At 42.5% G+C, this 13,396-nt stretch overlaps 1 protein-coding gene across 2 annotated transcripts in view; it reads left to right on the plus strand.

The window, feature by feature from the left end:
* SPNS2 (sphingolipid transporter 2) overlaps positions 1-13,396 on the plus strand; it is a 128,378-nt gene that overhangs the window by 87,519 nt on the left and 27,463 nt on the right. For both annotated transcript variants that reach the window (XM_030472707.1, XM_030472708.1), the window contains exons 8-9: positions 328-517; positions 6,049-6,114. In XM_030472707.1, coding sequence (XP_030328567.1) covers positions 328-517; positions 6,049-6,114 — 256 coding nt within the window. The remainder of the gene's footprint in view (positions 1-327; positions 518-6,048; positions 6,115-13,396) is intronic.

The raw sequence follows: 13,396 nt of genomic DNA on the forward strand, positions 1-13,396 counted from the left end.
AATTAGCTGTACAATGCACTTTATAGGAAGCTCAGTTCCACACAGAGAAGCAGTATGAGCCCTTTGCACCTCTTTGCATGTTGATCAGCGCCTGTGTACAAGGCTGAATTTCATATGCTGTGTTTTCTTAATCGTAGGGAAAGAGTGCTAAAATCACAAGCACTCAGCAGGGGAGCTCATTTGTTTCAGTTTAAATTCACAAAGCCAATGTGCAGATTTCCATTCATCACTTTACCCTAATAATTTGTTCAAAGATCATGCCCATTTTTGGGAAAAAACTCAAAAAATAACCCCCAACTGTCTCTCTTGTTTTTCTGTTTTTAATAGCTTGATCTTTGGAGCAATCACATGCTTCACTGGTTTCCTGGGTGTAATCACAGGGGCAGGGGCAACCAAATGGTGCCGGTTAAAAACCCAGCGAGCTGATCCTCTTGTCTGTGCTGTTGGCATGCTAGGATCAGCCATCTTCATCTGTCTGATCTTCGTGGCTGCCAAGAGCAGCATTGTGGGAGCCTATGTAAGTATAATCCTTTCCATATGCCAGTCTCACTCTCTCTACAGAACTCCTTAGAAGACTGTGTGCTTTGTCCCTTGCAGGTCTTGCTTTTCCCCTTCTGAATGTTCTTCATTTTGCCCCTTAGGATATTGGTGCTATCTAGATGTGCCTGGAGAAAAATAGTATCTCCGCTCCTTATCCCTGCTTACTAACTGTCATCAGAGTCAGAGCTGGGGTTTTAGTGCAAGCATGGAAACCTACAGTTCCCTGCCTTTGGGTTGTCCTATCTATCGCTCTATCCATCCCTCTATTGCCCTTGCCTAATGTTTTGGTACAGGAAAATTGTCTGCTTCACTTACAATGAGGGTATTGTAGCTGCTGTGGTACCAAATTATAATTACAGTATAATTTGTCTGTGGGCATGCTTTTGGCTACCTATAAGTACCATTAATTTCCGTAACTAGCTTGCTGCAGACCAATATTAATTACCATGTAATTTCAATTTGTTGCTATCTGTATTACCGTAGCACCTGAAAGTCCTAGTCCATAGCCAAGGAACTCACAATACTTGGAGCTGCACAAATGCAGATTGAGTGTTTTTTATCAAAGTATGTAAAAAGACATCAGATAGATCCAGACAAATGGACTGAAGGGAAAAGGAAAACCTCAAGTATAATGATCCAGCCTCAGGCTAGAAGCTTGCTTTCAGTAGGGAGTAGAAACCCAGTACACTGAACCGGTTCCAGGTTCCCCTTAAATGTGATAGAGAGAAGCCTGGGACCTGGGAGGAGTTTTTGAAGGAAAGCCTGAGATGGTTGGAGTAGTAGGATAGTTTCTGAAAGCCCACCCTTAGTTTCTACACAGGGTGGACACTCCACCCAGCAAGGAGAATTCATTCACAAGTAACCAACCCATCTACTGTGGATCCTTGTTTCTCTGTGTTTCTAGCATAGCCTAGACATGGTTATTTTCTGAGTATTTCAATAGCTGTTACGGGGCAACAAAAGAAGAAAGAGTGAGAGTTTAAAAACATTAAGACAGAACCAATAATGCTTACTCTGGCTATTTAGAAAGTGTCAGAAGGAGATTCTGTCCTCTGGTTTGTGGCATGGTGCAAAACTAACCTTTGATTCAGCAGAAAAATTATCACCTCAGACAATCTGCAAGAGTATCTTACTGGCTGGGGAAGCATTAACCCTCCTTCCATTGTCAGTCATCTCTGAGGACAGAGACCTGTCACATCCCTCCACCTCTGTGCAGCCAAACCTGTGATTTTCTCCTTTCTCAGACCTGATGACAGACATGTTCATTTGTGCTGTTTAGTCTCTTTATGCAGAAAATCCTCCCTTTCTAAGCTGGAAATACTGTTCTCAAAAATTTTGCAACACAAAGTGGTTATTTGTCTTATTTTCATCTTTGTTTTCTTATTTAATAGCCCTGTGACTATTCTGCATTGTTCAAATATATAAATATAGATGGTATTATTAACCAATCTTAGAAACTATTTATTTTGTTATCCATGAGCAGTAAATCTAATAACAAGTTAATGATTTGCAAAGGAAGTTATAGCTGCATATAGAGGAGGTATGTGGAATATAAGCCTGTTTGCTGATGCTGTTAGGCTGAAACATTATTTGTTGCAGGTAACATGGCCTCTTTGTAGCTCTAAATGTGCTCTCTCTGCTGCTGGAAGTCTGCTGCACAGAAAGGAGATTAAGAGTCTCATTAGTGTGCCAACTGGGAAATCAGAGCTCTGAACTCTATTTATGGATTCTACACACGACAGTAGACAAGATATTTAACTTTGGTTTGCCTCTGCAAAACTGAGGATTCTTGAATTATGAAGGGTCAGAGTAGCTTAGATCATTAATGTTTCTAAATAACCTGGAGTTAGATGATCTGTGACCAAGCCATCCACTATAATATAAGCAGAAAACAATGAGACAACACCTGTTGCTGTTTAGTACTATAGGTACTAACCCAGGTGTGAAAACAGGTCTATGTTGGAGTTACCAATGTCTCGTAACAGCAAGTATTATCATGGTGGTGCTATGTATCAGTTGGACTGACTTTTCAAGGCAAGTTTCAAATGCAAGCCCTTGTTTTTCCATGCCATTCAGTGCTATTCCAAACTTACAGACTTCCAGAGTGTTTAAGTCCCTTGTATTTTACTAGGAGGCTTGCAAGGTTGCATGGTGTACCAGTTTCTCATTACTCTCAATTTTGGTCCAAAATGAAGGAGACTGTTCTCTGATTCTGGAACATTCAGATAGTGGATAGTATCTAATAGGCTAGGTTACCTTCCTTATCTCAAAATCCATGATCCTAGCTTGTTCTGGAAAGAATACAGTAAAACTTAGAGGGTTTCTCATCTCAGTCTCCTTGACAGGTGTGTCCTGGCTTTCATCCTGAAACAGCATCCTTGAGTTCTGTGTGTCTGTGAAAGGCAAGAGCAATGTTCAGGTCTGTTTCACATGGTGGGATTTGCAGGCCTTCTCTCTTGTGACTGTCCTTAGACTTCTGTCGTTAATCACACCATGCTAAAATTGAAGGGTTACTGGTTTTGGACCCCTCATTGGCTCAAAGCCTTAAAATTATCACTTCCAAGCATTTAGATGGGCCCCCCTGAGATGATGTGTTCTCACACTGAGCTGTGGTGGCCACCAGGTCACCATCTCCCTCCCTACTTAACAGGTGAGAGTTTTTAATGTCAGCTGCCTGCTCTCTTCCTCCCCTGAACACGGGTACGTTTTCTCCCCAGCTCAGTCCTGTCTTGCAGGTGGTTTTGGTCCCTGAGGGTAGCTGCTATTCCAGTTCTGCAGCAGCCACTCCTACCTGGAGCAGGTAGACAGACTTCTATTTTTCATCCAGTACATTACTGGCAGTGGTAGAAATGGCTGGAAAGGTAGAATAAAACAGCATTCTATATCACTGAGCTGCCCAGACACTTGTATTTCTCTCTTTTGCTATCTTGCTTGGCTGTATAGCGCGGTCAGTTCTTACTCTGTTTTCCATGCAGCATGTGGATTAGTGTGTTGTAGTTCAGCTCCGTACAACAGCAATTTGCATATCTTTAGGTCCCAGTCTTTCTGAAATATGTACTCTTTGAAATGTTGGTTTTCAAACCTGTCTCTTGAAACCCATTAGCTGTATGGCATCACTGTATCACACTACTCAGATATTTCAATGGCAGATTTTACACTAGCTTAAATCTCCAAATGACTGGAGAGAGATGCTTTGCTTTCCCTTCCTTTTGACACTTTTCCAAGTTCCTGTTATACCTCAATTTCAGCATCTATTTCAATTCCTCAAAGACACTTTATGATCTTGCAGAAACAGCAAATCGCAGGGTAAAACCTTGCCATAGAACTTTTACAGCATCTCAGTCTCAACTCCAGGGACTTCCTGTTGACATGGTGTTGATGATTTACGTACCTCTGAGGCTTCAATATTGTCCAGCGCTGAGGTGGAGTTGGACTTGCCTCAAATTCAAGAGCACGTGTGGGTGTCTTACCCACCATTTCAGAGAGAAATACAAATAATGAAGATGTAGACAGATAAGCACTTTGCAAATAGCTGTGGAAGTTTATAACCTGCTTAGATCTTGCCGTGAAGACTGCTGGAGTGACCCCTCTGAAACCTACTTTATCATTTAGAGGAATTAGAATTTGCTAACTGATCACATAGTCAGGAATACTTGAGGGGGTAATAACTTCGATCAGCTCATCACAGATGAGCAACTGGACACATAATGGAGATGGTGAGATATTATACAACAGAGTTGGATTTGGAAGAGGAGGTATCTGGAGAGCTGAAATCTCAGTGTAAAATGAGGCTTCTAAAAGTGCGTGAGGAGCCAAAGCTGTGACCATTTCAGGAGCTACTGATCTGTTCTGGAGGCTGCCCTGTTTGCAGTAAGCATCCCTAGGGTCTCACTCCAGCAGAAATGCCACATATCCTCAAATGCCCTTTGCAGCAGATGAACTCATTTGTATCAATTCCCATTAGCAGCTGAAGGACAGGCTTTTAAAAATGTATCTTTTGTCCTACTTTTTGATCTTCCTTTTGCTCCTCTTTTCCTTTTACCAGTATCCACACATTAATCGTGTTTCATGGAAGTGTGTCGGGTGAAACACACATTCCACAATTCCGAACTGGTGCGCTCTGAAGCAGGTAGCATACCAGTGATTTATTTACAGGACTCGTGCTGAATTCCTGCAGAAGGGAGCAAGTTCCACTCACTGTGTGTAACAATTTATGTGTCTTACGTGTATGTAATTCGTATAACCTTAAGGCAAGCAGTTGCCTGTTTGCAACACTGTAGGAACAGGCAGGGCATGTCGCTGCATTCAGAAGTGTGATTACATCTTTCCCAAGCTCAATTTAATCTATCCAGCCACAGAACTCCAGCAACAGGAGCTGCAAACCTGTAGTAGGATGGATTTCAGAGCAGGTTCTGAGAGCCCACCTGGGGCTCTGGTATGCCCTTGCTACGTGACACGTGGTTTCAACTCCTGTCAGCATCTCGATGCATTGGAACTGTGTTTCTTAGCTTGGCAGTTGTCATTTCCAGTGAGAGCCAAGTTCAAGGGAGACCAGTGGGCAGTGGGAAAATGGGAAGAGGAGATTTCCTATCTGACCAGCTGGGTTGTAATGACTGGCTCATACACCATCATGGAGGAAGCAGATCCAGTCACAAAAAGAGGGGATAGGGAGGGAGAATGCATGCGAAACAAAGACAATTTTAGAAACAAATGAAGGAAGCTTTCTGTAGGTCAATGCATAAGACTTACTGAATAGACCAAATTATTCCTGGCGGCGACATGATGGTCTGAGGGGTTTAGGCAATCTCAGCTGGTGTGTGGGAAAGACAGTTTTGGTGGTCACGCCGTGCCATAGCTGCCATTCTTGCAGTTCCTCCTCCATCTCCACAGACTCAAGAATTACATTTCACTGTAAGACACTTATGTTGCAAAACCCATATTTAGGTCCTGTCTGGATTGTACATAGATATTATTAATGTAATGCTTGAGTCGTTATAGTGCCTAGACCTATGTCGCCCTCAAAAAGGACAGCAACATACTATCAGGAGGGAAGGGAACCTGCACTTAGTGGGTGGTGAACCTCATGTGGTTTGCTACAGAGCCGAACACATAACTTAATTCCTTGTGATGAAAATGACTGTGTTTTAGGGAGTTGTGGCCTTCTCACCTTTTCTAACTGTTTTTTTGGAACAGAATGATGGAAGTATGGAAGCCTGGGGCTGTCTCCTCTTGTTGGCTTCTCATATTCTTCTGTAAGCAAATGTGTCAGGTTTTTATTTAGCCGTTCTATAGATCATAACAATTTACACTAAGGAAGTTGCAGGCCAAGCCTCTAGAGCTCTGACAAAGTCTATGGTTTTCTAATATTCAGGATAAACCACAACAGTAACAAGTATATTGTGTATGTTTGAGACAAATAAGCAACAAAGGAAAGTTTGCGACAGGTTATTTTTCCTTTGAATGTCAAGTGAATAAATCTTCTCCTTTTTGTGTGTTTTGTTACAACAGATTTGCATTTTTATCGGAGAAACTCTTCTATTTTCAAACTGGGCTATCACAGCAGACATATTAATGGTGAGTGTACACTGGAACAGCATCTTTCTCTTCTGGGGGCCAGAGCAGTTTGTCAGCTTGCAAGAACAACCTGAAGTTCACCATTTCTTCCAAATGCCTTCTTCAGCCTATCCTATTTTTATTTTTTTTTTTTTTTACTTGCTGAAAAGGAAAGTGACAGTGAAAGAGATAAAATTAAAAAAGCTGCTTCTTATCCTTAGTTCTGAGCACCAGGGAGAGGAGATGTCCAGAAAGGTCAGCATTACTGAATTAGAATAGCTTCCCCAGATTCTAAGTATTTGTGCAAATCCGCACATGCAAAGAATGAGCCAGCATTTCCTAATGGTCAGCACATTAGTGGATTTTGTTATCAATAACTCACCTTTGTTCTGCAATAGGAAATCCTTCCCTCCCTCCCTCCTCTGACCACAAAGGCAGGCATCTACCCCTCTCGTTGGCTTAACTCCAGCCAACCTACCATTCAACACATACACAATAGAAAACCACCTCTGGGAGAGGAGAGAGGAAAAGAAAGTATAAAGAATTTTTGGACTGTGTCCACCGTGTCCAAGAGGAAGCTGTCAGGGACTTTTCACCCCGTGTCCTTCATTTTCCATTCTTTCTCCACCACAGAGCTTTTTAAGTCTTTCAAATCAGCAAGCTGACCTCAGCAGCTAGGTTTTCATATGAAATAGTCTGGAGCCTATCAAACAGACTCTGTTGAAATCCCATTGTGAAGGAGGTGTTGCTTATTGTATGAAAAAGAAAGAAACTATGGCACAGAACCATTACAGGACTTGCCCGAGGTCTTTTGACAGCTTGTTGACAGAACTAAAAATATAATCAGTCTGGCATCAACAGAAAACTCCCTTGACTTGTGTTTGTTGCTTATGCAAACATCAGTGAGAAAACAATCTGCCTCAGTATTCCTAGATGCAAAGATAATGGTGTTGATTTATTGATTCAGCAGAGAACTTCAAGCTTCTGCTTAAGTTCTATTGATGATCCAAGTTCAAGGTTGTGTTTATGTTTTAAGGTAGCTCTGTAGTTGCCATAACTGCATTGCCTGATGAACTTTCAATCTCTAGCTCATTTGTGCAGAGAACACTTTGGGAGACGGGGTTGTTAATTCTGCTTCTCTCAGATGTGAATAAAGCACAGAGAAACAAAGTTCATCAGTGTACTTGAGTTGCATTAAATAGCTTTTAATTACTAGGGTTTGTTCCTCCTACCAGTTCAGCTGTAGTGTGACAGAGCTCTGAATGCGTGGTTACTCTGTACTTAGGTGGGTTTTGCAGCTTGTGCTGAGTTCAAGGCTGCTTATGAGGTGGTATCTCAACACGTAGATGTGCAGTCTACAGACAGCTGTGTTGAGGAAGAACTTATGGTACAATGCTTGTAGTTGCTCGTTCCTGTCTCCTACCAGAGCTTCTTGTCACATCCTACCTTTGACTGTGATGTTCCCAGGAGCTCTACCAACTCTCCCTGGTCAGGATTAGCTGATGGGCTTAAATAGCAGGTCTTTTATATCCTCACTAGCATTGGCTGAAGCAGGTAAGGGCTTGGCCATGGAGCACATCTGCAGTCCTCCAGCAGTGGCTCTCAAACTCATCTCTGCTGCCAACATAGCACAGCTGGAGGGAGGGTACCCACTGGATGTGTTCAAGGTCCTCCAGAAGATCTGTGCCAGAGAGAGAGCTGAAACTTGACCTACATGGTCTCAAGCTAAGCCTAAAAGACATTTCTTAACCAACTGTCCTAAAGATGCCATCATTGTCCTGTTTTAATTAATGAGATTTTCTGTGTTGATTTCAATGTGACTTCAGTACCCTGTAGCTTTTTATAGGGTTTGCCATCTGTCTCACCAGCATCCTATAGAGAGTTGCAGGTAGGGATGCAGTTATTTATGTTGCTTTAGTTGAAAAGAAATGGAAGATTGGAAATAACTGGAAATAATCTCTTAGTTCCAATTTCCAAAACATGGGAAAGAAACTAAAATCATGTTAAAAATTGGATTTTGGCAACTAATACTAACACTTAAGCTTGTCTGTTAGGAAAATGAACTAAGTGTCATATATAATGCCCGGCTTAATGCATTATCAGCATGAGCAGAGCTGTAAAAGTGCTATACAAATACTTGCAAACATCCACTTAGATCAGTGCAAGCCTGTAAACAGATGGTCTGAAGTGCATTCCTGTTACACAAGGGGTTTGAGAGGATGTTTAGTCAGGCAATAGGTGAGAGCCAGGGCTATAACCATGTTTGACAGGCAGCTTTGTAAGGAGTCCTAGCCAGAGAAAGGTGTGGATATGCTTTAGCAAGATGCACTTTTAATGTTTGGCAAATTAATTTCTACTGATTACTATTTATTTGGTGTAATCAGAAGGGTGTCTGGTTTTGCCTGAGGCTGGTAAGGAGTTTAAAAGCATTATTAGCCTAAGCTTAACAACACTTTCATCCTATACATAAATATTACGGTGTTTTCATGGATAAAAAGCTCTCAGTGCTGGCTGAACACTGCTCCTACTTACTGCATTATGCCAAAAGTGAGGCTTTTTGGAAACTGCATCTCGAATGATTTATCAGAGCTCTCCCAAGATTTACAGATCTCATGACTGCTTAAGAACCCGTATTGGGCAAGTTGGTAAGCATTTTGAGAGGTTTTGCAACTTGAATTTCCTTGGCAAAGCAAGGATGATTGCTTATTATCTTCACAATTAATTGTTGGCTCTTCCTACCTTTGTGCTTCCATTGCACCTACTGTTCTTGCCAGTGGAATGGTCAGTGTGCAGGTCCTCAAACTGTCTGCAGGAGAAGGTGCTGACTGTTTGATAAGCTGTCAGCACTGCAGAATGTTCTGCACTGCCTCAGATCTTAAAAGGTTGATATTTGTTCCAAATGCAAATTTGTACAAAACAGGCCTTATTCTCCTGAGTACAACTCTCCATATCTCCTCCCAGGCACATGCTCAGATGGCACTTAGGGAAGGGGGGGATGTTTCTTATGGAGCATGCTAATTATGAAACAGATTTTATCTGCCATCTTTGCAAATTGGCCTTAAAATTACCAGAACCCCAAAGTAGCATTAAAACTGCCTTGTAACAGCAGTAATGAATGAGCTTCAGTGCAGCCAACAACATTCTGAGGCGTGCTGAGGGCTTGGGACTTTGCGGAGTCTGGTCCTAATAGTGGTTTTTTTGCCTTCATAGCACATCCCAAAACTAAAGATGATGAGCAGAGCCTTGGTGGCATTTCTTTGTAAGAGTCAGATCACAATAATCTTAGGTTTTTGCCATCCTCCAGTTTATGCAAGTCCTGACAGTCATGGAAAAATGACTGCATATTTCTGTATGGACCATGTATCTTTTTTAAATGGTCAGGAGCTGCCACGGAGGAGCTGCTTTAATGCTGTAGAGTCAAAGTCTTCTTTTGGGCTGATTTTTCCCTTATTATTTTCCCTATAAATAAACAACAGTTATTCATGTAGTATCAAATACTGCTCTGTTTTTACAGCCAAAGATAAATGGCGTTTCCACAAGTTCTCGTTGCTTCTCTCCGTGTGCCTCCACACACCAGTAATCCGAGTGCTGTGGTGTGGATTTTAAGGCAGGGGGAGGGATGCCTTTGAGTGAGGGTTTACAGGCTCCTTCAAACACCTAGGAAGGATAGGCCAAAGGGTGTCTTCTCAGTTCTTCTGTGGGCCAAAGGTTTGCAGGTGGATGTGTGCTGCTCCACGCTGGGCTGTGGTTTGGAGACCAGGTCAGCCTCCTTTTACTTCTTTTAAAAGTTTCTTTGTAGACAGCATCTGCCCAGCTTGAGTGAAGGGTCTCTCTCGGGCTGGTTTTTCTGGACCACAGACTTTGCCTTTTCTAAACAGTGGCTACAACAGGGACACCCAGACTGTTTCCAGGCTCTGATAGTGGCTCAACTGGGATTAGCATGCATTTTCTTTGCCTTTGGTGCTGAAAGAGGCCAGTTGGCATTGTCCTGAAGGTTACTGTCTGACCCAGAAAGGGTAGAAAAGTGTTTTAGAGAGTAGAGTTTAGATATAAACATCATAAAATGGTTTGTGTTGGAAAGGACCTTAAAGCTCATCCAGTTCCAACCCCTGCCACGGGCAGGGACACCTTCCACTAGAGCAGGTTGCTCCAAGCCCCTGTGTCCAACCTGGCCTTGGCACTGCCAGGGATGGGGCAGCCACAGCTTCTCTGGGCACCCTGTGCCAGCGCCTCAGCACCCTCACAGGGAAGAGCTTCTGCCTTAGATCTCATCTAAATCTCCCCTCTGTCAGTTTAAAGCCATTCCCCTTGTCCTGTCCCTACAGGCCCTTGTAAAAACCAGAACTTACCTCTTTGGCATGTGGCCTTTGATGGAAGAGTGATCTCTCCTTGGCTTTCCTGGTTGACTTATTTCAGACCAACTCGTTCTGCTGGTTTCATTACAGGAAGGGGATGTCAGCAGCAAACCATGGCATTTACAAACCTCTATTTAAAGAACAGAGGTTTGCTAAAGCTGCTTGGTCAGCCTCCCTGCTCATCCTCTGTGCTGTCTGCCCCTGAACCTGGAGTCAGAGATGAGCCAGGACGATCCCATGGACTTCCTCCTCAGCTGCTGTGGCTCTTCCACCTCCAGCTTCTGTGGGATGTTCAAACCAGGCCATGTATGGTTTGAATTTAGGTCTATTTTAGTATCAAAATGACCACTGAGAGCTGTAATTTACTGCTTTCTTCCTAGAACAGTAGCTAGTGTTTGCTACCAACTACTTCCTCTCCATCAGAATAAAATGCTGTTTAAGTAGGGATAGGGTGGGTATTTTTTGGTGTTTCGGAGATGCTGTTTTAAGCCTTTTTTAGCTTGCAGTATCTTTTTAGAAGAGGAGGAAATATCTCATGTTCATTTGCTTGCTTGTTTTTGGTTTGGGGAGGTGTTTGAATTCCTGAATGAGTTGACTAAGTTTTGGCACTTTATAGTGCCAAACCATATCAGTGCTTTCGACCATCAATAACTTCTTTAACTAGGCACACTGAAATCTTGCTGCAAATTGTATTGATACTTGCAAACCTGTATGTCTGCTTAATACCGATAGACATGCAGAATTATGGCTAATATATGTGTGTGTATTCATGTGTATAAATATGCACACACACATGACGCAGGTGTCATTCAAATTTCTTTCTCCAATTCACTACCACTCCCTGCAAATGGCAAGGTTTTAATAAATTTACCATTTCCTTTATTATTTTGCTAAGAAAATGGATAGAATATAGAACCAAGCTTTCTTCTCCAGATTTGTTAACATAAACTGTATAGAAATTGAACTATTTTAAGACTAAAATCCTGTTTCACAGATACACACAACTCTGAACTCTTGAATTAAGTAGAATTTTCCTTTATCCTCTCAGATGCCCTTTCTCAAACAGCTCTAGCAGAAAATACTTCTCCACTGCATCTGTGTGAGCTGGGGCCAGGTGGGAAGAACAACAATAACTCACTCTTGATTTTACTTTACTTTCATTTTCTTCTGTCTAATCTACCCAGGTTGCACCCATTACTCTGCATCTTTGGGGAATGGTAGTGAATTGTGTGGCTCTTCTGCTGTTTCACAACGTGACCTTCAGTACTTTTCTGTGTCTCTAATGAAGTCTAGACCTTATTTTCCTCTCGGGATTTCTGTAAGCCTTCAAATCTCTTTTGAGCTCCTGGATGCCAAAGGAGGACAGTGTCTAACATCCGTAGCCAGGTGACTGCTCTGGTTCTGATCATCTTTTCCTTGCCTGTTGCACAACAGGAGTTTAACAGAGTACCCATTTAATATGTGGCATCAAAGTGCATTAGCAGTGTGTGTTTGCAGCTTTGTCAAATCAGTAATGAAAGAACTGGCAGGTCATTCTGCAAGCGCATGGTAAAACCCTAAGGAAAAGCATTTAATCTAATTTTACCCATCATTCGTAATTGCCTCTGCTTGGAATTACGTGATCATTCTAAACAGGCATCAGTTCTCTTCTAGTCTGGATTTTCTCAACACAGTTTCTTTTCTTTCCTTTTCTTCTTGGCTTTTTTCATCCCTTTCCCTAAAAGAAAGTGTTGAAGCATTGAAACAATGCTTCAGCTCCTGTGCCCTGAGATATGCTGCTGTTGAGCAGTGAGTCCTCCCTACCTTGGTCAGTCAAGGTAAATGGATCTCCATGTATCTCTACCTGGGGATATGCCAGTCCTGAAATGTCACATTTGATTAATAAATGACTTCAGGAAAGGATGGCAAGAACAAGTTGGAGTCTGGCAAGGCTAAAGAAAGACGAGAGGCAGCCCATCAGAGTGAAAGTGGACAAGTAAAAGGGATTATGGTCTACAAATAGCTAAACCAGAGTAATTTCTGGCAGGGTAGATGGCTCCTCAGAGCAACAGGAAAAGGCATAACAAGGTTCAGTGCTTTCAAGTGGCAACAAAGTTCGCTTGGATTTAGAGACCTATTGAATTCCTCATTACTTACAGCCTTTAAATCAAGACAGGATCAATTTGTAAACCTGGATATGTGGACTTGATGCAGATATCCTTAGCCAGCTTCTTTCCCAAGTTTTATGCAGGAGACAATTACTTTTTTCTGCTTCTAAATGCGTGTTATAAAATCAAGGTCGTTCCACAGGACTGGAGGTTGCTGGGGTTGTTTTTCTTTATAAATCTCTCCTCCCCTTCCATGGTTAGGGCTCTGTTTTCTGTGAGCTGTGGTCCCTTAACAGGGAAATAACCTGTGTTTTCCACTGATACTGTGTAGCCAGACTGATTCTGCATGACCTGGCCAAGGGTATCATGTCCTGCTGGAGTGCAGACCAAATTACAGTATGTTGGCTATGGAAATTTTCCTAATGTGTCTTTGTCACCTTTCACAAGTGGAACTGCAGAGTTTTGAGAATCAAGTGGCTGGAGATGGAGTGGGAGGGGAGGATGTGAATTTCATACTGATGTGAATTGCGTATGTTCTAAGAAACAAAATGATCTCTTCGTTATGGAAAACCCCACAATATCCCAGGTTACAGCAAAGCCCTCTTTTGGAAGGCTTGCGGTGCTGAGCAAGTTACATGGTGCAGGCAACCTCAGACTTCACTCTTCCCATCAGCGAAGCAAAATAGAGGCTGAGGAGCAACAGCAAAGTGTCTTGTGATCAAAGCTGTTGATGAAACTCCTGCATTCAGTGCTGCTGAGAGGAGTGCAGACCATGCAGAGCTTCCTCCTCTCAGCACCAGCCATCAGGAGTGTTAGGAATCTAGGAAGTGTAGCTCAGCTCCCCGTTGCTTGAGCCACCCA

Source organism: Strigops habroptila (assembly GCF_004027225.2).
Source record: "Strigops habroptila isolate Jane chromosome 13 unlocalized genomic scaffold, bStrHab1.2.pri S16, whole genome shotgun sequence".
Taxonomy (NCBI): Eukaryota; Metazoa; Chordata; class Aves; order Psittaciformes; family Psittacidae; genus Strigops; species Strigops habroptila.